General features: G+C 47.9%; 2 protein-coding genes across 4 annotated transcripts; both read right to left on the bottom strand.

Moving 5' to 3' along the window:
* Positions 1–6,060: 6,060 nt before the first annotated feature.
* SDR39U1 (short chain dehydrogenase/reductase family 39U member 1) lies at positions 6,061–11,237 on the bottom strand. Of its 3 annotated transcripts, none has more exons than XM_075774885.1 (6): positions 11,186–11,237; positions 10,561–10,667; positions 10,132–10,214; positions 9,386–9,507; positions 8,573–8,716; positions 6,061–8,351 (listed from the first exon to the last, which is right to left on the bottom strand). In XM_075774885.1, the coding sequence occupies exons 1-6, from the start codon at positions 11,214–11,216 to the stop codon at positions 7,936–7,938; spliced, it is 903 nt and encodes a 300-aa protein (XP_075631000.1). In that variant the 5' UTR covers positions 11,217–11,237; the 3' UTR covers positions 6,061–7,935. The 3 variants fall into 3 exon arrangements, with proteins under 3 accessions (XP_075631000.1, XP_075631002.1, XP_075631001.1); XM_075774887.1 differs by having other exon boundaries at positions 11,182–11,225; XM_075774886.1 differs by lacking the exons at positions 9,386–9,507; positions 11,186–11,237 and having other exon boundaries at positions 7,437–8,351; positions 10,561–10,666.
* An 11,659-nt stretch (positions 11,238–22,896) lies between these two features.
* Positions 22,897–23,839, bottom strand: LOC104631421 (olfactory receptor 6F1-like). The gene is given in 2 exon segments (XM_010311572.2): positions 22,897–23,659; positions 23,661–23,839. Coding segments are annotated over 2 exon segments (942 nt in total).
* Between the last annotated feature and the right edge of the window lie 1,874 nt (positions 23,840–25,713).

The following is a 25,713-nucleotide window of genomic DNA, read 5'->3' as shown; positions in this document are numbered from 1 at the left end:
GACACAGATGACACTGACACAGCTGGTCACAGTGGGACAGCCAAGGTGCTGCATCAACAGCACCCCCACACAGGACACATGTAACGCACAAGCACAGACAGCCACATCCCCTCCTCTTCTGGGTCTGGCAGAGACAGGAGGCCACTAGTGCACGTACACACACAAGACTGTCAGGCTGCACAAGCACATGCACATTTGCAGGTCCCTCAAGCACCAGCATAACCTCTCTCTCCACTCAGCATCCCTACCTGGGCCTCAGCCCTCTGACCCACCCCACAGGTCCCCTACTCGCCGGCTGGTCCAGATCAATCCACCAAACACGCAGCACTCACACACTCGTCCCACAGGCATCCCACACTCATAGGTACCCCTGGATACCAGCATGGACCCTCTGCCCACCTGATGCCCCTGCCCAGACCTGGGGCCTCATACTTGAATGCTGGTCCAGCTTGAAGTTTGGTGGTGAATAGAAACACAGACTCCACACACATAGTTTGTGGGGGATACAGACACTCGCTGTCACAGCAACCAGCACCAGGCACACGGGCTGTCACCCATGGTTCTGCTCCAACTGCCAGCACTGAGCCCCTTGCCTCACTTACTTACACAGGTAAGGGTATGTGGAAGGAGAGTATCTGCTGCTTTAAGGGTATCTAGTCAAAGACCTTCTCAATGCAAAAAAGGATAACAAGGAATGGAGAAAGCCATAAACAAGAACATACAGGGACACAAACCTGACTAATAAGGGAGGCAGTGATGAGAACCAAACCTGGTCAGCCACACTAACTGATGTGCGCATGTGGGAATGTGAGAATGTTTACTCCAGTGAGTTTATCTGACTGGGGACCTCCTCAAATGGGATGATAAGAAATGGACACAATAAACCAAAATACAGGCACAAACCTGATAAAATAGATGGAGATAACGGAAAGAAACAAACCTTGCCATTCAAACTAATTGATAGGCTATCAAGAAACCACAGGTGTCACTTCCAGGAAGATCAACATGGACTTTGCGACAATTAAGACTGTGAAACAGGGGAGACCCTGGGTGCAGACACAGGCTGGAAGAGGTGTGAAATAGATAGAACTGTACAAATCCATGAGGGATGTACAGGGGAAGGGGACACAGGGTGTTGACAAAAGGGGTATAAAAAGGGCCGGTCAGGTGTAAATTGCAGGCAAAATGGCTTTGGGCATACAGAAAGAGGAACAACATATATGTCCATGATAGCCTTCACCAAAGACCCATAAACCATGAGGGCAGATTAGCGTGTTACCCAATATGAAAAGCCAGTATCCTGAAATATTGTAACTAATGGCTTTGTTAGGGCCTTTTGATTTGTCTTACAAGTAATCCTTTGAAGAACCAGAACTTGAAAAGGAAACAACTGGATTGAATGACAGACTTGTCCTTGACAGTAGCTTTTCTTTCCCTTCCCAGCCCCCAAACACATAGTCCGCCATTTTCAATTGGGAGTGATGTGCATGGCTCTGTCCATGTGTTTCTGTGAACACATGGGGCGGGTAGGGTTGAACCAACATATGCTCCCTACATGCAGGTCTGGCAGAGGAGGGTGTGCGTATGTGGTTGGAGACTACATTGGGGAATTTGGGAGGTACATATTTGTCTTGGATTCCAGCTTTGGTTTACAGTTCTTTAAGTCGTGAGAAGGGACATTTGGGTTAGACCAGGATATCTATAGGAGAGGCAGTCATAACATGCCCCTAAAATCTCAGAAAATTGTCCCAGGCAAGTTGAGCCATGGTTCACTGGAAATGAAAGGGTATGGGAAGGGAAATACCAACCTTAATTAGGAAAACAGCAATGTCTTACCATTTGTGAAAGAATGTGTAACATGGCCTAATGTTACAAATACTGCAGAACTACCACGGGTTCCAAAAACTGAGAATTAAGCCTTGCTGTCTTTGATCATAGAATCATAGAATGGTTTGGGTTGGAAGGCACATCATAGATCATCTAGTTCCAACCCCCTGTCATGGGCACAGACACCCTACACTAGACCAGGTAGCCCAAAGCCTCATCAAACCTGGCCTTAAACACTTCCAGGGATGGGGCATCCACAGCTTCTCTGAGCAACCTGTGCCAGTGCCTCACCACTCTCACACTAAAGAATTTCCTTCTAACATCTAATCTAAATCGACCCTCCTTCAGCTTAAACCCACTACCCCTTGTCCTGTCACTACACTCCCTCATAAACAGTCCCTCACCAGCTTTCCTGTAGGCCCCCTTCAGGTATTGGAAGGCTGCAATTAGATCTCCCTGGAGCCTTCTCCTCTCCAGCCTGAACAAGCCCAACTGTCTCAGCCTGTCCTCATAGGAGAGGTGCTCCAGCCCTCTGATCAGCTTCGTGGCCCTCCTCTGGACTCACTCCAACAGCTCCATGTCTCTCCTGTACTGGGGCCTCCAGAGCTGGATGCAGTACTCCAGGTGGGGGTCTCACGAGAGCACAGCAGAGGGGCAGAATCACCTCCCTCAACCTGCTGGTCACACTTCTTTTGATGCAGCCCAGGACATGGTTGGCTTTCTGGGCTGCAAGCGCACACTGCCGACTCATGTTGAGCTTCTCATCAATCAATACCCCTAAGTCCTTCTCCTCAGGGCTGCTTTCAATCCATTCCTCGCCCAGCCTATAGTCGTGCTTGGGATTGTGTCGACCCATGCGCAGAACCTTACACTTGGCCTTGTTGAACTTCATGCGGTTCACATGGGCCCACCTCTCCACCCTGTACAGGTCCCTCTGGATGGCATCCCTTCCCTCCAGCATGTCAAGCCCACCACACAACATTGTGTTGTTGGCAAACTTGCTGAGGGTGCACTCGATCCCACTGTCCATGTCGCCGACAAAGATGTTGAACAGTGCCGGTCCCAGTACTGACCCCTGAGGAACGCCACTCGTCACTGTTCTCCACTCGGACATTGAGCTGTTGACCACAACTCTTTGAGTGCGACCATCCAGCCAATTCCTTATCTACCGAGTGGTCCATCCATCAAATCCATGTCTCTCCAATCTAGAGACAAGGATGTCGTGCGGGATAGTGCCAAATGCCTTGCACAAGTCCAGGTAGATGATGTCAGTTGCCCTTCCCTTGTCCACCAACGCTGTAATCCCATAATAGAAGGCCACCAAAATTTGTCAGGCATGATTTGCCCTTAGTGAAGCCATGTTGGCTGTCACCAATCACCTTTTTATTTTCCATGTGCCTGAGCATAGTCTCCAGGAGGATCTGCTCCATGATCTTGCCAGGTATGGAGGTGAGACTGACCGGCCTGTAGTTCCCTGGGTGTGCCTTTTTTCCCTTCTTAAAGATGGGGGTTATGTTTCCCCTTTTCCAGTCAGTGGGAACTTCGCCAGACTGCCAGGACTTCTCAAATATGATGAAGAGTGGCTTGCCCACTTCATCTGCCAGTTCCCTCAAGACCTGTGGATGCAACTCATCAGGTCCCATGGACTTGTGCACCTTCAGGTTCCTTAGATATTCTTGAACCTGATCTTCTCCTACAGTGGGTGGTTCTGCATTCTCCCAGTCCCTTCCTTCTGTGACCTGGGCAGTGTGGCTCAAGCACTTGCCGGTGAAGACTGATGTTGCGATGCGACTCCGCAGTCAGCACAGAGCTAACCCCGAAGCAGGTCACCAGTGCGGATCACTCAGCTCTGCCAGAATGAGACCAAAACTGCAGGATCCACCTGGCCACAGACATCCCATGACCGGGTGCCTGGAGAGATGCAGATATCAAAGCCAAACAACTGGACTTGCCTATACAAACTGTTACACTTACAGAAGTGTAACTGATCTTAAGTTCCTCAGTATGTCTATTGCCTCTGATGGGGCAACCACAGCCCTTCACACGCACCCCCCACCACAGTCAATGCTCAGAGGAGTCAGGCTCCTGCCCTAATGCGTGCAGCCCACAGCAGGGCCCATTCAGGCTTTATGGGAGTGAGGAGTGGTGCAGCTTCTGATATGGAAGGAGCGTGTCTGCTCTTTTAAGGCTATCTATCATCTGGTCAAAGGAGCCATAAACAAGAACAGAGACAAACCTGACACATGGTAAGGAAGTTTGTGATGAGAACAAACCTAACCAGACACCCTAATTGGTAGGATGTGTGGAGCAAATCTAAGAACATTTATTTTTACAGTTGGCAAGATAAGGAAGGGGAGGAAGACACAGAGTCATAAAACCTCACCAATTAGCATTAACAAAGACAATAACCTGAAACAAACGTTGTCAGTCACACTAATTGATGAGCTCTCCAGAAGCTATGGGCAACCAGAACATTGCAATTGGTAAGGATGCAAACCTGCAAGTTCCAGGATGTTGGATAGAGTCAATGGGACCGTGCCACCTGTTGAGGGGATGTGCAGGGGAGGGGGAGCTGGAAGCAACAAAGAAGGCGGTAAACAGAAAAGGGGTGTAACAGAGGCCAGTCAGTGCTAGTCTGACTGAGCTCTACACTTGCCCACCACAGCCTGTCCTGTTTTATTAAACCTTTTTCATAACTCCCTCTACATAATCTCACTCTACCCCACGTACGTGTGCTGCAGGGACTAAGTGCCAGCTACTGGGGGACCAGTGCGAGTGGATTTGGTGCCAGCTACTGAAGTCAGACTGGGGGAGCAGGCACCCCTGGCCTGTGGGGTCAGCTGCTGGAGACAGTGCGGGCCCACCCTACAGCCACTCTGGGGGTAACTCTGCGTGTCCACAAAACCAGTTACAGGGGAGACCAGAAAGTGGGGGGAACGAGGGGCTCCATGCCAGCAGCTGGAGTAGGACAGCAGCTCATAGCTTGGGTGCCCGGTGCTGGATGCCAGGGGAGGCATCTGTATCTCCCACAAACCAGGTGTGTGCGTGTATCCACCAGCAAACTTCAGGCTGGACCAGCTGTCAAGTAGAAGGTCTTGGGTCTGGGCAGTGGCATCGGGTGGGCAGAAAGTCCATGCTGGTACCTGGGGGTACCCATGAGTGTGGGGTGCCTCTGGGATGAGTACACAAGTGCTGCATGTTTGGTGGATCAAGCTGGACCAGCCGGCAAGCAGGGCACCTGTGGGGCGGGTCTAGAGCCCAGGTAAGGGTGCTAGGTGGAGAGAGGGGTTTTGCCAGTGCTTGAAGGACTCGTGAGTGTGGATGTGCTTGTGAACCCTGGGGGTGTCATGTGCGCCTGCCAGCCCCAGAGTGGGAAGGGACATGGCTGGCTACGCTTGTGTTACATGAGTCCTGTGTATGGGTGCTGCTGACACAAGGGTCTCAGCTGGGGCCATCTGTGTGACCAGCCATGCCAGTGCCATCTGCCTGTGTGTCATTTGTCTGTGTGTGTGCACGTGCCTCTGATAGGTGCTCAGCTTCAGGGTTCACTGAACCTGCCAACAGGAAAGAAGCAGCTGTGTCCCTCAGCTGGCACCTGGGCATCAGCAGCCTGGGTTGGGGCTGCTGAAGGCAGCAGCCACTCTTGACATGTCTTAACAATTATAAGCATTCACCTCTAGAAGAACAGAGATTTGCCCCTAGTCAGAGTAAATCTTCAAAGCACAGCTGAGGTACTGCAGTTGGCTCAGACATGCTTGCAGAAACATTCTGCTATCACTGAGCCCTACAAACCTGGCTATGCCTGCGTCGGGACAGCACAAGACCTGTACTTAAAATCACAAAGTCTTGCAGCTTGGGGACCAGGGTTTGTTTATGGTCGTCAAAAAGAGATAGTGGCCCAATCTAGATCTCAGCTTTCCATCAGCCTAATACAGATGTTTTCTGGCAGCACAGTAGACAAAGGGGCATGGTGTGTGTGTGAATTTATCATGATGGAAAATCCTAATTGCACCCAGCAGCCAGTGTTTTCATATCCCATACTGGGATTCAGTGTCAGCAGCTCATTTAAGTGTCATGTGTTTAAGCCAAACGTCATGCAGAGACAACCCACAAAGATCCTGAGTGAGTTACCCAACCAGGCAGGGAGTGTGAGGCCTGGGAACTCTGCTTAGTAGTCGTCTTTCATAGGATATGCAACGATCTTTCAGAAGAGCTGCAGGTTGCCAGTGCTTCTCCAGCCATACTTGTCTTTATTTCCAATCACAACCCAAAGCTGCTGCAATCATCAAGGTACATACAGGTACAGAAACAACCTAATTGGGCTGGCTAACCAGCTCGCCTGACAGAAGGATGCTGTAAGCCCACATCTGGGGAAGCAGACTGAAGTACAGGACTCTAAAAAGGTAGCTGGAGTAACTGAAGATGAAGCATTGCTGACTGTCCCCACAATGAACTGGGCCTGTAACTCAGAGTAGGTCAGCCCACTCTCGAGGACAGGAAATTGAGGCACATGGGAAGGTGACCTAACTTACAGGAAGCACAGACACAATCCAAGCACGCCACACATCACAGGGAGTATCTCAGGCAATGTTAGTTTCATCGCTATTCCCAAAGGCCCAGCTCACCTGGCTGTGCTCACACTGACTACACTCGCACTGACTGCAAGGACTATCTCCAATTCCAGGACAGTCCCACTCTTATTTTTCTGCCTGGAAAGTCAGCAGATTGCCATTCTGTCCCCAGCTTGGACTGAGCAAACAGGCAGATGACTGGAGAGTATAGACTCCACCAAGGTTGCCCCTTCAGCTACTGTGACTACGTTAACCTGGCATAAATCAGAAATATGTGGACAGCTCTTGTTCTGGATGGTTTCTTATTTCAGGAGCAGAGCAGGTCTTTTTAACTGCCTGAAGTGCTTTTTAATATATTTTTCTAGTCCCAAATTACTCCACACTAGGGATATTTCTCCAGAAGCAGTGCTATAATGAACTTAACTGCTCTGTAGACTTCACATCCCACAACCCCCTTAGGCATATGAAAATGGGTTAAAGGAAGCATGTGAACATATTTCATGAGATGATGAACTTGCAATGTTTTCCAAAAGAGAAAAGGTACAGCTTCCTGAGGCAGCCAAAGCAGTCTGGATATTCTCACTGCCCAATCAGTGGGAAGTCCTTGAACACAAGTACCACATCAGGGGATGAACAAGGGAAAACAACTCTGTCTGGTGTAACTACAACGAAGGCAGTGGCTGAAGTGTTCCCTGTAGACTAAAGCAGTGCCTTGCGCTATCTCACACCAAGCTGAACCACCCAGTTTCTCACCAGCGTGAACTCAGATGTAGTGGACACTTATGCAAAGCCTCAAGAGCAGTCCAGGGGCAACAGTCCCATGCCATCCTTGTCCCTACAGGCTAGCAAAGCAGTGCCCTCCTTCATCCCCATCACAGCCTCAGGGTTATGCAACCCTGGAGGGGTGCGACTCTTAGGCCTAAACTCAGCTGGAAGTTCTGACACAGCAACTTGATACCAGCACAGAGCAACCACAAGAAAGGAGATGGCAAAGTCTCTAAGCCATCCATATCCAGCAACATTAGGATCTTCTCTCACAACCACAACTCCATTCCCTTTAAGACTGAGGAAAACAAAGCAGAAGATCATAACTAGGTCTCTACATGACCATGGGGGAAAGACATGGGAAAAAACAGGAAGAGGGACTTGCAGTAACATGGAGAATGGCAACACTTGAACACTTCTTTCCTGCTGCCACCTCTGTCTCTCAGGGCAAGACACATCATACCTTTCAGGTGCTCTGCAAGCAGCTCACATGCACACTGTGGAAAAGGGAAGATGGCAGAGTCAGCAGTCAGAATCCTTAGAGGGGCTTGTGCCCTTCCTCAAATGCAGGTGATGTGGAGATTGCAGGTGGCAATGAGAGGGATGACTCCTAAACTAGGGATGCACGAATAAAGACAGAAGGCTCACCCTCTCTGTATGGGGATGGGGAAGTGTCAAGAAGTGGCAGGGCTACGCTCTTTGACCCAGGGGCAGGCATGCGAACCAGGGAGCTCACAAAAACAAGGCCCTACCCAGCCCAACTGAGGGATCCTCAAGCCACAATGTCCTTCAGAGCTCCAGACAGGTCAGGGAAGATGAAATGGTAGCCGCTCTCCAGGGTGCGCTCTGGCACTACCCGCGGGCCCTCCAGCAGCATGACAGCCCGCTCTGCCCCAAAGACAGCCCGCACAGCCCAAGCAGGCACTGGCAGCAGTGCTGGGCGCCCCAGGGCTGCAGCAAGCTCCTGAGCAAAGGTGCCATTGGAGGTGGCAGAGGAGGATGGGGAGACACCGTTGAGGACACCTTGCAGACACTCTCTCTCCAAGGCATGACACACGATCCCAGCCAGGTCCTGAATGTGGATCCATGGGAAAGGCTGGAGCCCAGAGCCCAAGGGGCCTCCTAGTCCCAGACGGAAAGGCCAGAGCATTTGAGAGATTGCACCACCACCTTGGCCCAGCACTACCCCTGTGGAGAGAACAGAGTGAGACCAGGACCATCCACAACAAAAGACAAAAGCCCCCTTTGCTCCCAGATCTACAACCAGGAGACAATCCTTAGAGGGCTGGACTGGAACAGTACCCCAACAAGGAGAGGCACAAGACCTGATGTCCTTTTCCCTCCTCTTCCCTGTCTTGCCCCAGCACCAAAGCAGAGCCACCCTGAACAGGCATGATGCCCCATCTCACCAGATCTCACCACAACACCACGAGTTGGGCTCCCAGGAATGACAGCTGCAGCCTCCCAGGAGCTCACCAGGCGTGAGAAGAAGTCAAAATCCCCCCCAGGGCTGTCCTCAGTATACTCAGCTGTGGGGCTAGGGCGATAATAGCCTGTGGGTGTAAGAGCAGAAAGGGGTCAGGGTTGAATCATGACAGCAGCCACCCCTTTCCCAAAATGGACCCTCTTCCCTGCCTCCAGAAGCCCAGAACTCAACAGGGATATCCTCATATCAACAGCACAATGTCTCTCTGATGGCAATGTTGACGAGTTTTTGAACTGCCAATGCGCTCTGCAAGTTCAGTGGAATGCACTAATACACTGAGCTGGCAGCCCCAAGAACCAAATATAACAGCAAGCAATGCACTGAGCTGGCTGCACAGAAAGGTGCTTGCTCTAAAATTGGGCATCACAGATGCTAAATCGTGGCAGCTTTAAGAGCAAGCAGAAATGCAAAGCTGGAGAAATGCAGGTGGATTCAGCAGAGGCCCTGCTTCGACATACTGGTTCTACAGGATATCTAAATGCTTCCACAGGAAAAATGGAGAAAAGGTCCTGTCCTAATGACATCAAGAGAAAGCATAGGGACTCAAATTCCTCTAGCAGTTCCAAAAAGCTTGATCAGCTTGCCTAAACTTTAGGCTTGCCTAAACACAGTGACATTGATAGCAATAAAGCTGGCATTTCAAGGCAAGACATGTACCCCCATAAGTGTGTTTCTGTTTGGAGGTATACCACTCCAGGTCAGCACGAGTCATGCCTTGGCCAGGCCAAACCAATACCTACGCCGGTGACGAGGACCCAAGCACGAGGTGGCTGTTCAGCATCAGCAATGGCTTTCGCCAAGGTCCTGGTGGTCTCAACCCGGCTGCTGATGACTTCCCTGCAGAAGGCATCATTCCATCTGGGAAAGGAAGCGTCACTGATTATTGTCCCCACAAGGACATCCAAGGAAACAACAGCCCTAAGGGGGGGGCCCAGCAGACACTCGCTCACAAGCATAGCAGAGGTCACGTGAATTTCCTCCCTCATCCCAGAGCAGGGATGGGACATTGCATCTTACTCCCTAAATGCATGGGGACTTTGGGACATGGTGGCTCTCCACTTCCCACAAAAGGCTGTGGGTTTTGGATTGCCTTAGGGCAAAGGTAGCAGAGGAGCTGGACGTGGTGAATTCTTCCCAAGCATCTGGTGGAGGCATTTCCAAAAACACCCTCATAGAAGTCAAATTTTGGTTCTGATTTTGCATTATCTAAATGCAGGCATCCAGTGTCATTTTGGAAACATGGAACTACTTTGCCTGGCCTCAAACTATCAATCCAGAAGAGAACCTGTCTTCCAAAGGTCTCCCAGAACTTAACAGGCTCAAAATGTTTTGGACACTTGAGGACCCAGATGTCAATGGTTAGGTAACCCAAGTGCTTCCTGGACACCCCGTTTCCTCCCCAGATCCCTTCCACGTTCTGTGACAATACTGGGCTGTACCGCCTTCATCTTGTCCCAGCAGCACTATGGAAGATCAAGTTACCTGCGGAAAGGATTGAGGACATTTTCACCAGCTAAGTTCACCACAGCATCGCACAGGGGCAGTCCTGAATGGGACAAGTCTTCCTACAAAGGGGTAACAGAGACATCACATGCCCAGCCTCCCCTCTGCTCAAGCCCTCGCAACAACCAAGCAGGGCTGGCTGCTAAGAACTCCAGCCAGCTCCTTCCCAAACACTGCAGGAAACTGCCTGGACCACAAGCATGAATGGGGAAGGTTTTGCTCCTTGGAGCTACAGCGGTCCCCATCCCAATAACTATGACCCATGGAGCACCCAGGAGCCCAAGAGTACACCCACAGGAGCCAGATTCCCCACTGCAGACTCTCCGCATGCCATGGCAGGCCAGGGCAAGCGGGCTTGTTCCTCAGCCCTGACACGTTCTCCCTCCTGTGACCGCTTTCATCTCATACCCAGCTGATCCGACCCTTGCCCCCTTGTCGAGAGACGTGGGTCACTTCATGCCCACAGCTCTGCAGCAACTGAGTCAGGGCTCTGCCCACAAAGCCAGTCCCACCACCTAGGAGAAAGACAGGACATTACAGATCTGGTACCCTGACTAGCACCCCAAGGCCTGCACAGGCACCCCCATTACCACGGCAAGTGCCCCGGGGACATCACCCTGGGCCCACCCCACCCTCCCCCCCGTGCTCTGCTCCCCCGCACCACAGCCAAGCCCTGAGGGCCTCCACTCCTCCGTGTCCGGGCGCCACGGGCCACGTCCTACCCCTAGCCCAGGGAGGGGACAGACATACACGGACAAATGGCCCCAACCGCTCTCCGCAGCGCCCTCAGTCCAGGCCCGCCCCCCTTTCCAAACCACGACCCCTCAGAGCACCCCCACGCAGCTGCCGTACCCAGCGCCCCGCGGCCCCGCTCAGCACTAGCCCCCTCCGCCGGGCGGCCTCCCACGCCCGCCCCAGCAGCGGCCTGGCCGAAGACCCCCACCCGCACAGGCGACCATGCAGCACAACGTGCACTGCCGAGCGGGCTCCGCGCACCGACCGGACAGACCACGCCGCGCCGCTACTCACCCACCAGCACCCGCATAGCCGCGGCAGGTGCGCATGCGCCAGACAGCGCGATTGCGCATGCGCCTCCCCAGCCCACGCCCCCCGCGTACGCAGTTACTTCCTAACCTCAGGGGACGGTGGGGGGGGGGCCTTAAAGAGGCAGCGCGGCCCAGTGCAGTAAGTCGTAGCGTGTGGGAAGGAAGGAAGGAAGGAAGGAAGGAAGGAAGGAAGGAAGGAAGGAAGGAAGGAAGGAAGGAAGGAAGGAAGGAAGGAAGGAAGGAAGGAAGGAAGGAAGGAAGGAAGGAAGGAAGGAAGGAAGGAAGGAAGGAAGGAAGGAAGGAAGGAAGGAAGGAAGGAAGGAAGGAAGGAAGGAAGGAAGGAAGGAAGGAAGGAAGGAAGGAAGGAAGGAAGGAAGGAAGGAAGGAAGGAAGGAAGGATGCCGTGCCGCGCTGCCTGACATCCTTGTCTCTAAATTGGAGAGACATGGATTCAATGGATGGACCACTCGGTAGATAAGGAATTGGCTGGATGGTCACACTCAAAGAGTTGTGGTCAACAGCTCAATGTCCGAGTGGAGAACAGTGACGAGTGGTGTTCCTCAGGGGTCAGTACTGGGACCGGCACTGTTCAACATCTTTGTCGGTGACATGGCCAGTGGGATCGAGTGCACCCTCAGCAGGTTTGCCGACGACACCAAGCTGTCTGGTGGGGTCGACACGCTGGAGGGAAGGGATGCCATCCAGAGGGACCTGTACAGGGTGGAGAGGTGGGCCCATGTGAACCGCATGAAGTTCAACAAGGCCAAGTGCAAGGTCCTGCACATGGGTCGACACAATCCCAAGCACGACTATAGGCTGGGCGAGGAATGGATTGAAAGCAACCCTGAGGAGAAGGACTTAGGGGTATTGATTGATGAGAAGCTCAACATGAGTCGGCAGTGTGCACTTGCAGCCCAGAAAGCCAACCGTGTCCTGGGCTGCATCAAAAGAGGCGTGACCAGCAGGTTGAGGGAGGTGATCCTGCCCCTCTACTGTGCTCTTGTGAGACCCCACCTGGAGTACTGCATCCAGCTCTGGAGGCCCCAGTACAGGAGAGACATGGAGCTGTTGGAGTGAGTCCAGAGGAGGGCCACGAAGCTGATCAGAGGGCTGGAGCACCTCTCCTATGAGGACAGGCTGAGAGAGTTGGGCTTGTTCAAGCTGGAGAGGAGAAGGCTCCAGGGAGATCTAATTGCAGCCTTCCAGTACCTGAAGGGGGCCTACAGGAAAGCTGGTGAGGGACTGTTTATGAGGGAGTGTAGTGACAGGACAAGGGGTAGTGGGTTTAAGCTGAAGGAGGGTCGATTTAGATTAGATGTTAGAAGGAAATTCTTTAGTGTGAGAGTGGTGAGGCACTGGCACAGGTTGCTCAGAGAAGCTGTGGATGCCCCATCCCTGGAAGTGTTTAAGGCCAGGTTTGATGAGGCTTTGGGCTACCTGGTCTAGTGTAGGGTGTCCGTGCCCATGACAGGGGGGGTTTGAATTAGATGATCTTTGAGGTCCCTTCCAACCCTAACCATTCTGTGATTCTATGATTCTATGAAGGAGCCAGGCACAGGTTTTGCCTGCTGCGCGGAGAGGTGAGAAAGGAACTCAGAGGAATTAATTGTTAATCAGTTACTTAAAAGTGCTGAAATTAATGCCATTAACACTGCTGTAGCTGAATAAATACGGTCTTGGCACTGCAATTAGCAAGCCATAGATTTTGTGTTAGCACTGCAGGCCTCAGAACTTGTCTTGTTCTGCTTGGAGAATGACTTAGTGGTTATTACATAACTGTCCTGGTTTCAGCTGAGAGGGTTCATTTTTTTTCACAGTAGCTAGTATGGGGCTATGTTTTGGATTTGTGCTGGAAACAACGTTGATAATATAGAGATGTTTTTGTTATGTGGACCTGTTGTTGAGCAGTGCTTACACAGAGCCAAGGCCTTTTCTGCTTCTCGCACCGCCTTGCCAGTGGGATGGCTGGGGGTGCACACGGAGTTGGGAGGGGACATAGACAGTACAGGTGACCCAAACTAGCCAAAGGGGGTATTCCTTACCATGTGACATCATGCTCAGCATAAAAGGGGGGCTAGCCGGGGAGGGGCGGTAGCAGCTCCACGACGCGTGGCTCGGGGACAGTCTGGTTTCGGGACAGGTCTGAGCGTGCGGTCTGAGTTGTACGGTCCTCGGGTGAGAAACTGCATTCTGTATCACCAGTTTTGTATACTCTGTTAAGTACTGTTTTGTTTTGTTTTGTCTTTCCCTCCCCCTTTGCTATCCTAGTAAACTGTCCTTATACCAATCCACCAGGTCTTGCCTTTTCCTTCCCATTCTCCTCCCCATCCCACTGGGGGGCGGGGGGGGGGGAAGGAGGAGGCAGCTGGGGCGGGGAGTGAGTGAGTGGCTGCGTGGTGTTCAGCTGCCGGCTGGGGCTAAACCACGACAGTCCTTTTGGCGCGCAACGTGGGGCACGAAGGGTTGAGATAACAACAGATCTGCCCCAAGTGTGTTAAAACAAAAGTTGGTATAAGTATTTATTGTATTATTTTAAACAGCTGGTGGTCACAATGGTGTTTTATTTCTTCACGTGGCTGTGGTATCTAAATCCTACTTGCTGTATGCATTCCTTCCAATGCTGCTGTTTATCACCTCCGGGAGAGGGGTCCAGGTTCTCATGTTGCTGTACTGTGTGATATCAACTTATGATATGATAACATCAGTGATTATGAGTTTAATTTGGTACTTGTATTGGGTTTTGCTGTCATGCCCGTACCTTGGATATCTCTTTGAATCGATTAATAATCTCACTCAATCTACAGGGAAGACAGAGGGGGATACTTCCTCCTGCTCTTTCATTCCCCTTTTTCCCTATAGGCTAGTTGCAGCAGCTTTTGAAAATTTTGATTATTCTTGGGATGTTCAAGCCGTTGTGTTCATATTATTATGTCTCCCGAATGTGTTTCAAGTTTTGTTCAAGGTTGCAAAAAAGATGTTTTAAGAATACCACTCAGACACCTGCCCCGAGGCTGAATAGTCAGGGCTGGCATGGCATGTGGGAGTGTGTGGGCAGCTATCTAGAGACCTTCTCACCGCCAATGTTTTGGAACTTCACCCCTGAACAACTACAGAACCCTGAGAAAGTGATAGAATATTTGAAGGGAAAATGCTGTGGCTATTCTAAGGAGGCACAACTTACTGCACTGTGTTGGGCCCTGGCCTTGATCTACCAAACACTGCTCGATAGTAGGCAGTGTCATCAGGGGGAAGAGAGGGAAAACAGACCCACTGACACTGCAGCTACCCCAGCCCCCACAACAGGCACGGCAGCTACCTCAACCCCCACGGCTACTCCAGACCCCACAATAGGCACCACAGTGACCCCAACCCCCGCGGCTACTCCAGACCCTACCCCAACCCCCACGGCTGCCCCAGCCTCCGTAACAGACACTGTGGCTACTCAAACCCCCGTGACAGGCACAGCGGCTACCCCATCCCCTATGGCTACCTGAGTCCCTGCAACAGACACTGTAGCTACTCAAACCCTTGTGACAGGGACTGAAGGTGAACCAGAAAACCAACCAGTACCAGTATCAGTCACCCCTATACAGAAGAAGAAATACACAAAGAAATCAGTTTGCTTAGTGAAGGATGATGATGAACCAGGACCATCACAGGAGGAAGAGCCAGAACCAGAGGTAATCACTCGATCCCTGTCCCAGAGTGAGCTGTGAGGTATGAGAAAAGATTTCAGCTGCCGTCCAGGTGAGCACCTGGATACTCCAATGCTGGGATAATGGGGCCAGTAGCCTGGAATTAGACGGCAGGGAGGCCAAACAGTTGGGATCCCTGTCCAAGGAAGGGGGCATTAACAAGGCAATTGGGAAAAAGACACAAGTCCTCAGCCTCTGGAGGAGACTCCTGTCAAGTGTGAAGGAAAGGTATCCTTTCAGTGAAGATGTTGTATGTTGTCCAAGCAAGTGGACCACCATGGAGCGAGGTATCCAATATCTGAGGGAATTAGTCGTGCAGGAGTTGGTTTATGATGATCCAGACAATGCGCAGTTAGAAAGGACTGTCGTGGTTTAGCCCCAGCCGGCAGCTGAACACCACGCAGCCACTCACTCACTCCCCCCCCCCGCCTCCTCATTCCCCCCCCTGCCCCCCAGTGGGATGGGGAGGAGAATGGGAAGGAAAAAGCAAGACTTGGTGGATTGGTATAAGGACAGTTTACTAGGATAGCAAAGGGGGAGGGAAAGACAAGACAAAACAAAACAGTACTTAACAGAGTATACAAAACTGGTGATACAGAATGCAGTTTCTCACCCGAGGACCGTACAACTCAGACCGCATGCTCAGACCTGTCCTGAAACCAGACTGTCCTCGAGCCACGCGTCGTGGAGCTGCTACCGCCCCTCCCCGGCTAGCCCCCCTTTTATGCTGAGCATGATGTCACATGGTATGGAATACCCCCTTTGGCTAGTTTGGGTCACCTGTACTGTCTATGTCCCCTCCCAACTCCGTGTGCACCCCCAGCCATCCCACTGGCAAGGCGGTGCGAGAAGCAGAAAAGGCCTTGGCTCTGTGTAAGCACTGCTCAACAACAGGTCCACATAACAAAAACATCTTTATATTATCAACGTTGTTTCCAGCACAAATCCAAAACATAGCCCCATACTAGCTACTGTGAAAAAAAATGAACCCTCTCAGCTGAAACCAGGACAATAACTTATTTTTAGCATTGGCTTTGCTTTGGGCAATGGAGTGATGCTTATAATAGTGTCGACACAATTCTGTAACGAGTAGATAATAACAACTAGTTATTATTCTGCATAGACTGAATTATCTATGACCCTGGAATAAAAATGAAATGGAGTGTGTTGGATTTATGTGGCAAGGTTTCAGTAGCACAGGGGCTGAAGGACAGCCTTTGTGATAAGAGTCCAGGGGCTGCCCCCATGTCAGACAGAGCCAATTTCAGCCAGCTCCAACACAGACCCACTGCTGCCCAAAACTGGGCAGCGACACTGGTGGCACCTCTGTGATAACATGTTTAAGAAAGGGTAAAAACCACTGCAGCAGCAGTGCAAGAGAAGGGTGAGAAAAATGTGACAGAAACAGCCCAGCAGACAGTGCAGAAGGAGGGCGAGGAGGTGCTCCAGGCACCGGAGCAGAAATTCCCCTGCAGCCTGTGGAGAAGACCATGGTGAAGCATGCCATCCCACCACAGCCCGTGGAAGACCATGGTGAAGCAGATTCCCACACTGCAGACCATGGAACCACCACTGGTTAATTGTTCACTAAAGAAATGCAGACTTTTGGCTGCTTGCTAGAAGAATCTTTGTAAAATCCACCCAGTTGTAAGGGAAGTTGTCAGACCTGGGCAGATGGTTGCAGGAGAGGGATTCATCAACCCCGACTGAAGAATCCTTATGAAGATATCTTTATTTTCTGAGTTGCTCAAATGCAGCACAGTTGGGACCTTACATTTCTTTAAAGATCTCTACAGAAGACACAAGGATCTCTGTAGCATCTTGAGATTAAACCACTCCTTTCCATGACCAAAACGCATTTCTGTCTGCCATCCTTATCTTTTTCGTGCCTGGACTGAGGCTTAAACATAATGAGAAGCAATGAAAGTTATCTCATGAAACTTTGGACAGGTTTGGTGGTCATTGATAAACACAGATGTTCAGTCTGGGCTGATGAATCCTTTCTGAGATGTCCATAGCAGAACTAATCTCACAAAATTTAGATGACTACAAAGTGAATTTGTACACCTGGGTCAGTCCCCTGTCTCCCATATACAGTCACTGGAGAGCAATAGATGTGGTTCACCCCATCCTAAGGTTAACATTTTAAGTAGGGCACTCCAGCGTCTCCTCTGGAAGTGTCTGGTTTTCTACATTGACTACTGAGAGACATGAAAGTGACTCCCTCAGATAATCACAGCTTTTCTGGAAAAAAACAAAATAGTCCTGTATTTCTGAGACATTTGAAGTATAGAATAAACACTTCCCGAAGACTGCTTCATCTCATTTTAATGGAAATGACTAGGGTTAGATGAAATGCTTTCTTGACATCTTTCCTTCACCAGAAGGGAGTCAGACAAGTAACTCAGGCTTAGATATCTGTGTTTAGTAGTCTAAATTTAGGGATGAAATACACCCTAAATCTCTTTGTTTATAGGCATGTAGGATCTGGTTCTGTTACTCATCAGGAAAGTGAGCATAGCACCCATCAAACCCATCATGTAAGCGAACAAGAACGTCCCATATATCCTTAGATGGATATAGAGCATGAGGTGCTGAAGAGACACAGCTTTTCAACTACCATGAGACTGACTTCCTTCCCTAAACAATGGGATTCAGGGGTTTTAGCTTAAAAGAAAATAAAATTAAGACATTAAGTGATGAAGGCAGTGAATGGGACTTTACAGGGACTCTTTCCATTCCATGATGATTTGAACTACAGATGTGTATATAGTGATAAACTAAGTAGCCCCTAGACGTGTTCCCCAGCTAAGGCCAGCTGACATGGTCTGGTCAGATCCATGTAACTAAATTGTTACTTTCTAAGTAGAGTATTAATGCCTTTTGGGACTTATCCCTAGCCTGTTCTAACTCCTGAACAATGCCCCAGATTAGTCTGGGACAATGCTGCTGGTCAGAGGTCTGATCATGCATAGCCAGTGATGTACAGGAGACCTTCTTGTCACTGTTTAATATGCTAGTGTAGCTGAGGAGTCCTGATTCTTTGCTAGAGGAAAAACCCAATAAAGAAAATCTAAACAACTAAGCCAGAGGGATATGCTTACTTTGTGTAAAGGTAGGTAATACGAATCCCACCATAACCATATAGACGTAAACTCTCATATTATTGAGCTATTCCAACTCTTTAACCTAGTGTAAATGTCTTAGCCAGATTTTATATGACGTTGCTTGAAACACAACCCAGGAATTCTGGAAGTGTTTTTGGAGGTGGTCAAAAGTTCTCATCACCTTTCTATGCCCTTACTGTGTTCCTAGAAACATTTATTGAAGTTACATTTCATTTTCCTTACTTACCTGGATCCAAAACCCAACCAAACAAAAAAAAAAAGAATGCAGTTCAGTAATGTATGAATTCCAGACACAAAACCCTGTACAATCTTTTTAATTATTTATTAGGGGACAGAATCCCCAAATGGCAATAGGCCCAAGAAAGCTTTGCTGTGTTCCAGAACCAGATTGAGCTCAGTACCACAGTGTATGATTTTATAACTAAGAGGTGAGTTCTCAGCTGCTGCTTGTTTTGGAATCTCCTCTGTTTTTCTTCAGCATTCCCAAGGTGGTAGTTCCCTACTACATCCTCAGTGGCTTACAGACAGTGGTTTTAACAAATGTATTTTATTCAGCCAGGTAAGGATGCCTTTAGTTCACATTTTTACATCTATATGTTGGGCTTCAAGGTCTAAGGAAGCTTTGTGGGCTTCTTGGATAGTGTAGAGATGCAGGAATCTGCAGGGAGTAGTTCACTCCTTCCCAAGCTGAGTTTCTAAAGTAAATGGAAGAGCTGGATTCAATTAATTTAACTTAGGATGCCCACAGTACAGGCATCTCCATTTGAACTAATCATCCTAGGCTTCCTTTTCTCTCCTTAGATGGATATAGGCACTTCTAGGGTGAGACTGAACTGAATCTATTTGTAGCATCTAGACTAGGAGGAAATAATTGCTCTGCAGAAGAATCTCTATCAGAGTTCAGCTGCCCATACACAGGTGCCTTGTGCTATTTGAGTTGCTGTTTCAGGGGGCACCTGTCTCCTATGCATTCTGCAACACATTTGCCCGCCCTGTATAGATGTCTTGGGTACACCAGTGCATCAGAAATGTCCCATGGCAGTTAAGTGGGTGTATCAGCCTGACTATATGAGATAGACATTTTATTTTTACATCTTCCACTTCAATTTCAAAGAAATTAATCATCACTTAGGATGATGAATCTCCTTCTCTCTTTCCTCATGAGGAAGTCAGTGAGATAATGCCTTCCAAAGGAAGAGATTATAAGGTTATTGGATTGCCTTCTGGACATCATTCATGTCCTAAAGGACAATTCAAAGCCTTTTTCAGGTGCATTCTTACAAATGTAGATCAAATGAAATGGAATTGAGACAGTAGGAAGTGCATGGCAGAGCTGAGTGGAAGATACCTTAACCCTTCTCTACTCTGCTTCAACCTAAGAGCTTCTCTGTTCCCTGTAGACACTTCATCTAAGTATGAACCTGAAGTGGAATACATCTACTTTGACTTACATTAAAGATAGATGTGGTAGATACCCTCAGATACCTGTATGTTCAGCGGAAGAAAATGATACTTTAGAGGGGAATACATCCCTATGATTGATAATGATAAAGAGGTATAACCCTCAATTAACCTTAAATGCGCTTGGATAACTAGTTCAGAAACTGGAATTTATTGCTTAGATAACTATAATTAGAAAACTCCTACCTGTGCTGTCCTTACCAAATTACAGAGGCAGCATGAAGAATTGTTTGCATTTAAGCCAGAAGACATCATGATGCTGGAGACGACTTCTACCTAGTCAGTCCAGCAGCTTCTCACAGAAACCACCCCTGTAGCTCCACCCCCCTCTACCAAAACCTTGCCACACAATCCCAAAACAAGTATAGATTTATGTAAACAATAATTCAAAAGGTAAATTATTTACAAGAATTTCTTCAAGGCATTTATACAGTGTTACATTTATCATGTTTAGCAGTTATGCTATGAATTAGACTAACAGGAAGGTATTAGAGGAGAAATGCATGAGGAATGAGTGATTGGATAAGTTTTTCCATTATCAAAGGTGATGAAATAAACTGCAAACAATAAAAAAGTTATAGCCATTTGCCTTTTGTAGTTTAAGCTATATTAGTGGTAATATGCCTTAAGAGGAATTCTGAATGCTTGATCATGCACAGGTTCCCCTTTCTGATTCCTCATGATATTTACAAGAATTTTGTCAATTTGCAATAAGATGGGTAAGATTTTTTCCTTCAAATGCTGGCTACCGTTAGTGATGTTTATGTCATTCTTAATAGAATTATCATGTATAGGGCAAATTTAGAGTCGTCCAGTGTATACATCTAAATATGGATAATCGTGTAAGCTTATATACCCAGTGGAGGCAGTTCACTTGGAGAAATGTAGTCTATTTTAAGATGGCATTAATTGTTCCCTGTAAGCGACTCTGTCCCTCTGTTGACTGCCTACGGAATGTAGGGCTATTATCTAGGATGTGGAATTTATATTTTGCCATTCCAGAAGAGCACAGATCTACCATTAGCCCTATGTTATACTTACTAGCTATGTCTGGTTTTCTTGGGTTTTCTAAGACATGTGAAATAGTGTGGACAATACCGTTAAGTGAGTTTAGGCTCCTGAAAGTCTTCTGTCCTGCGTTTCAGGTCAGATAAATCTATTTAGTTTTCCCAGAGTACTGTATATCAAATTGTCTTCTAATCATTTGTAAAGGATGTATAATTGAGGAACTAGAGGATTGGATTCACCTCTTTATCCATATACAACACTGGCCTTTGAACTGGACTCCTCTGTAATCAAAGCTTGTGGGTCGAGATAAGGACAGGGAGAGATCACTCACTAATTATCGTCACGAGCAAAACAGACCAAAACTTGGAGAGGAAATTAATCTAATTTATTACTAAGCAAAACAGAGTAGAGGAATGAGAAATAAAATCAAATCTTAAAAACACCTCCCCCCACCCCTCCCATCTTCCTAGGCTCAACTTCACTCCCGGCTTCAACCTCCGTGCCCCCCCTCAGCAGCACAGGGGGACGGGGAATGGGGGTTACGGTCAGTTCATCACACTGTGTTTCTGCTGCTTCTTCACCCTCAGGGGCAGGACTCCTCTCATTGTTCCCCTGCTCCAGCATGGAGTCCCTCTCACGGGCTACAGTCCTTCATGAACTGCTCCAGCGTGGTCTCTCCCATGGGGTGCAGACCTTCAGGAGCAAACTGCTCCAATGTGGGGTCCCCCACGGGGTCACAAGTCCTGCCAGCAAACCTGCTCTGGTGTGGGCTCCTATCTCCACGGATCCACAGGTCCTGCCAGGAGCTTGCTCCAGCGCGGGCTTCCCACGGGGCCACAGCCTCCTTCGGGTGCCTCCACCTGCTCCAGCGTGGGCTCCTCCACGGGCTGCAGGTGGAATCTCTACATCTCCTCATCCTTCCTCCATGGGCTGCAGGGGGACAGTGTGCTTCACCATGGTCTTTCACCACAGGCTGAAAACAAGTTTCATCCCACCTAATTTAAGCTATCTACACCATAGACACTTACAACTGAGCTAAACACAATAGGTTTCCTTTGTAGTCAGCAAAGACAAGTAGGTCCATTTTTGGTATCATTTTTCTGTGTTACTTGAGATAGAATCATAGAATCACAGAATATCCTGAATTGGAAGGGACCCATAAGGATCATTGAGTCCAACTCCTGGCTCCGCACAGGACCAGCGGAATCAGACCATGTGACTGAGAGCATTGTCCAGATGCTTCTTGAACTCAGTCAAGTTGGTGCTGTGACCGCTTCCCTGGGGAGCCTGTTCCGGTGCCTGACCACCCTCTCGGTGAAGAACCTTTTCCTGATACCTGACCTAACCCTCCCCCGTTGCAGCTTCATTCCATTCCCTTGGGTTCTGTTACTGGTCACCAGAGGGAGGAGATCAGTGCCTGCCCCTTCGCTCCCCCTTGTGAGGAAGCTGTAGGCCGCGATGAGGTCTCCCCTCAGTCTGCTCATCTCTAGGCTGAACAAACCAAGGAACTTCAGCTTCTCCTCATACGTCTTCCCCTCTAGACCCTTCACCGTCTTTGTTGCCCTCCTTCGGACACTCTCCAACAGTTTTAGGTCCTTTTTGTACTGTGGCGCCCAAAACTGCATGCAGTACTCGAGGTGAGGCCACACCAGCACATCACTTCCCTAGACCAACTAGCAATTCTGTGCTTGATGCACCCCAGGATATGGTTGGCCTTCCTGGTAGCCTGGGCCAGGATGTGAATGATGAGATTAATGATTATTAGAAATAATAACTTCCTTCCATTTTTCTTTTGGTTGAGGGAGTTTGTATGGACCACTCTTGACTTTTAACTTCAGAGGTTTCAAGTATGCATGAATCAGATGTCACAAAGGACAAGTAGAGGTAAACTTTGTTTTGGGATCACTGTCCCAAAAGCGAGAGGCAGTGTTGCCTGGCTCACCAAATTTTATTTTGATTTGCAATAGGGCTAAAAGTAATAAGAAATCTAAATAAAGATTCATCTTACTTAATTTTGTATATTCACTACTTAGTCATAATGTCTAAATTAGTTCTTTGCTCAGTGGACAGGAACAGAAACATTTGAAGGGTGACATAAATCATAAGACGTGGAGAATAACTCTTTGAAGGTGCTGGTCCATCTTCACTGATAGCACTGGGAGCTTGGATGACTAGCTTAGATGTAGACAACTGACTTCTAGATGACTAAACAGAGTTGAGATTAATATCTTCTCTGAGGGGCGAAGAAACTGAAATGAAATTTTGAATTCAAATTGCCTCTGATGAAACTTCATATACAGGGTGTTTGCTACCTCACTGATGTCTTTGAAAGCTCTGGAGAAAAAAATTGTTTTCCAAATAGCTCCCATTTTCTCCCAGTTTCACATACTACCCCTCAAGCCAATCTTACATGAAGAAAGTGTCCTTTTGCTTCAGAAGTACTCTCCTCATGCCTTGCTTGATGTCATTGTTCCTTAGGGTATAGATGACAGGGTTCAAAACTGGGGTAACCACAGAGTAAAAGACAGAGACAGTCTTGTTGAAATCAAAAGTCTGGATGGTCTTGGTGCGAATGTACATGAAGATGGTGGTCCCGTAGAAGATGGTGACAATGGTAAGATGGGAGGCACAAGTAGAGAAGGCTTTGCTGTGTCCTTCAGCTGTGGGTATGTGTGAGATGGTGGCCACAATGAAGACGTAGGAGATCACGGTGAGGATGAAGGAGCTCATTAGTACTATTGTGCCTACCACAAAATTGATGACTTCGATTTCAAAGACATCTTGGCATGAGAGCTCCAGCAAAGGTGGCGAGTCACAGAAAAAGTGGTTGATGATGTTGGAATTACAGAAAGGCAGGTGGAAGATGAAGGCAGTGGGAAGGGCAGGTGCAAGGAAGCCACCCAACCAACACCCCAGAGCAAGCCATAAACAGGCTCTGTGATCCATAATGGTGGTGTAATGCAATGGATTGCAAATGGCCAGGTAGCGATCATAAGCCATGCTAGTCAGTAGGAAGCATTCAGCTGAGCCAAGGAAGAAGAAGATGTACAACTGTGTGAAGCAGCCAGTAATAGAGATGGTCTGTGACTGAATAGCAATGTTAGCCAGCATCTTGGGCACTGTTACAGTAGTGTAGCTAATGTCTAGGAAGGAGAGTGCTGATAAAAAAATACATTGGAGTATGAAGGTGGTAGTCCATGCCAATGACCAAGATGATGGCCACATTCTCTGTGAAGGTCAGTGTGTACATCAGAAGGAAGGTAGCAAAAAGAAGCAGCTAGACTTCCCTGACATTGGGAAATCCTAGGATGATGAATTCAGTTACCAAAGTCTTGTTGTCAGAAACCATGCCCTAGAGGGGATAGGGAAATGGAGATACAGTGAAGGAATGCTATTCAGAATGATATGAAGGGAGGAACAAAGGGAAAGGGAGAGGTAATTTCTACTACCTGTCGCAGTCAAACATCCAGTTTCTGAATCAGTCTCAAGGGTAACCCACATTTTCCAATTGACAATACCAGGACTGGACAACACTGTTTTATATGCCTAAGATGAGATAATCTACTCTACTTGAGTTTCTTAGTTCAGTCATTGTTCCTGATCTCCTGTCCATATTGCATGTACATTGACTACCTTTGGTTGAGCAAATTAATTCCTGAGGAGGAGGAAATGAAGAATATTGCACTCCAGGGATCACTCTCCGTAGACTTCAGGGAAGATGCTATACTGGGATTACTTCCTTTAACATAACAAACTTTTCCAACACTATATCAAATGGCATTGCAGTCTCAAAACTACCATGTGCACTTCTGCCATGCCCAATGGCAAGCCATACAGACTTACAGTGTCACATCGCTCAAGGGCCAGGGATCACTCTTGAGGTAGGTGTCTTTCAAAGGTAAGTTTCTCCTTACACAATTAGGAGAAATATCTCTTCCTAACTATCTCTGAGATAACTTCATCAATATGAAAGATTTAATATCTACCTCTCTGCTAACCAGTGTTGGCTGTAAGCAAAAGGGGAGTTTTAGAGAGGCTGAGGATACAGGAGAAACACAACAGGCTTGAGGAGAAACAGACAAGTATAACAGCCACACAGTGCCAATTATTTTGTCAAGGCCAAAGTAACAACACAAAGGACAGGGAGAAGATATGAGAAGTAGGCAACAGAAAAAAGCAGCATCAACATGACAAGAAAAGCTTATATGAAAAAAAATTAGACAGACATTTAGGGAGATTTTATATAGTAGTAATCTAATTTTTTTTCCATATATATAAAATTTCTACAGCTAGCATATAAAGAAGAGATATATGCCAATAGAACAAAGCCCCATTTCCATAGGGCTGGTAATATAACATTTCTTCTATATGTATCTTATACAAAGATGGGAAACCTTCTGGGACATCCAAATCCTCCACTGGATACAAATGAAGCCCATATAAAAAACTTAGCCTTAGACACCTAACTGTAAGATATCTAGAGGAATTACATGAATCCCACTCTGCTGGTCACATGGGTTAAGTTTTGTATTTAATGTGACATTTTAAAACTTTCAGGAAAAAAAAATCTAGCCAAAACATTTCAAAATTTAAAAATTGAACATAGGAGCTGTCAGTGCAAAGATGAACAGCAGAATAATAAATAAAACTATTACTTTTTTAAAAAAAAATCCACTTAAAATGTTTTATTTGCAGTTTTAAGTTTAGAATTAAAAAATTTGAAAGTATGTTATTATTAGAATATGGAAATATCTTTCACAAAAACAAAATTGTCCTTAGAATGCTTTCAACCAGGACACAAATCCATCTTAACTTTGTCCTTGCTTAATTTATCTGAATTAACACAAAATGTTGTAAGATAATGGAATTGACATGAGGGGGGTGGGGGACCACAAGCAAAATTGCAAACATTTTATGAAGGGATAAGTCAGCTTCTAAAAATGACAATTTCTCTCCACTGACCACAGCATTATCCTGATACCAGTTCTCTTCTGAAGTAGCTGCATGAATTAGGTGTCTAGACTAGGCCCTACAAACTACTGCTGTAAGTGGAAACGAGGAAGCTTTTCATCACAGTTACTGGAAAGTCTACACTAGGATGACATGAATTGCTGTCTAAGCTTCACTGACAACATTCGGTGGTCCTCTGCCAAATTTGAGTGGACTTTAGCTACTCTGTTTACACCTAAATCGATGAAAAACCCATCTTAGACCCTGGAGGGG

This window comes from Balearica regulorum, chromosome 24 (assembly GCF_011004875.1).
Source record: "Balearica regulorum gibbericeps isolate bBalReg1 chromosome 24, bBalReg1.pri, whole genome shotgun sequence".
Classification (NCBI taxonomy): Eukaryota; Metazoa; Chordata; class Aves; order Gruiformes; family Gruidae; genus Balearica; species Balearica regulorum.
Note: the sequence above shows the minus strand (reverse complement) of the source record. Positions and strands in the feature narration are given on the sequence as shown.

Bases quoted from the DNA above. Each gene is read 5' to 3' on its own strand.
- SDR39U1 (XM_075774885.1), bottom strand. From the start codon at position 11,216: ATGCGCACCTGCCGCGGCTATGCGGGTGCTG. The intron at 10,215-10,560 runs GTATGAGATGAA...ACCCCTTTGTAG, and splicing joins GCAAGGGTCGGATCAGCTGG to GAAGACTTGTCCCATTCAGG. The intron at 8,717-9,385 runs GTATTGGTTTGG...TTACACCCACAG, and splicing joins GGTCCTCGTCACCGGCGTAG to GCTATTATCGCCCTAGCCCC.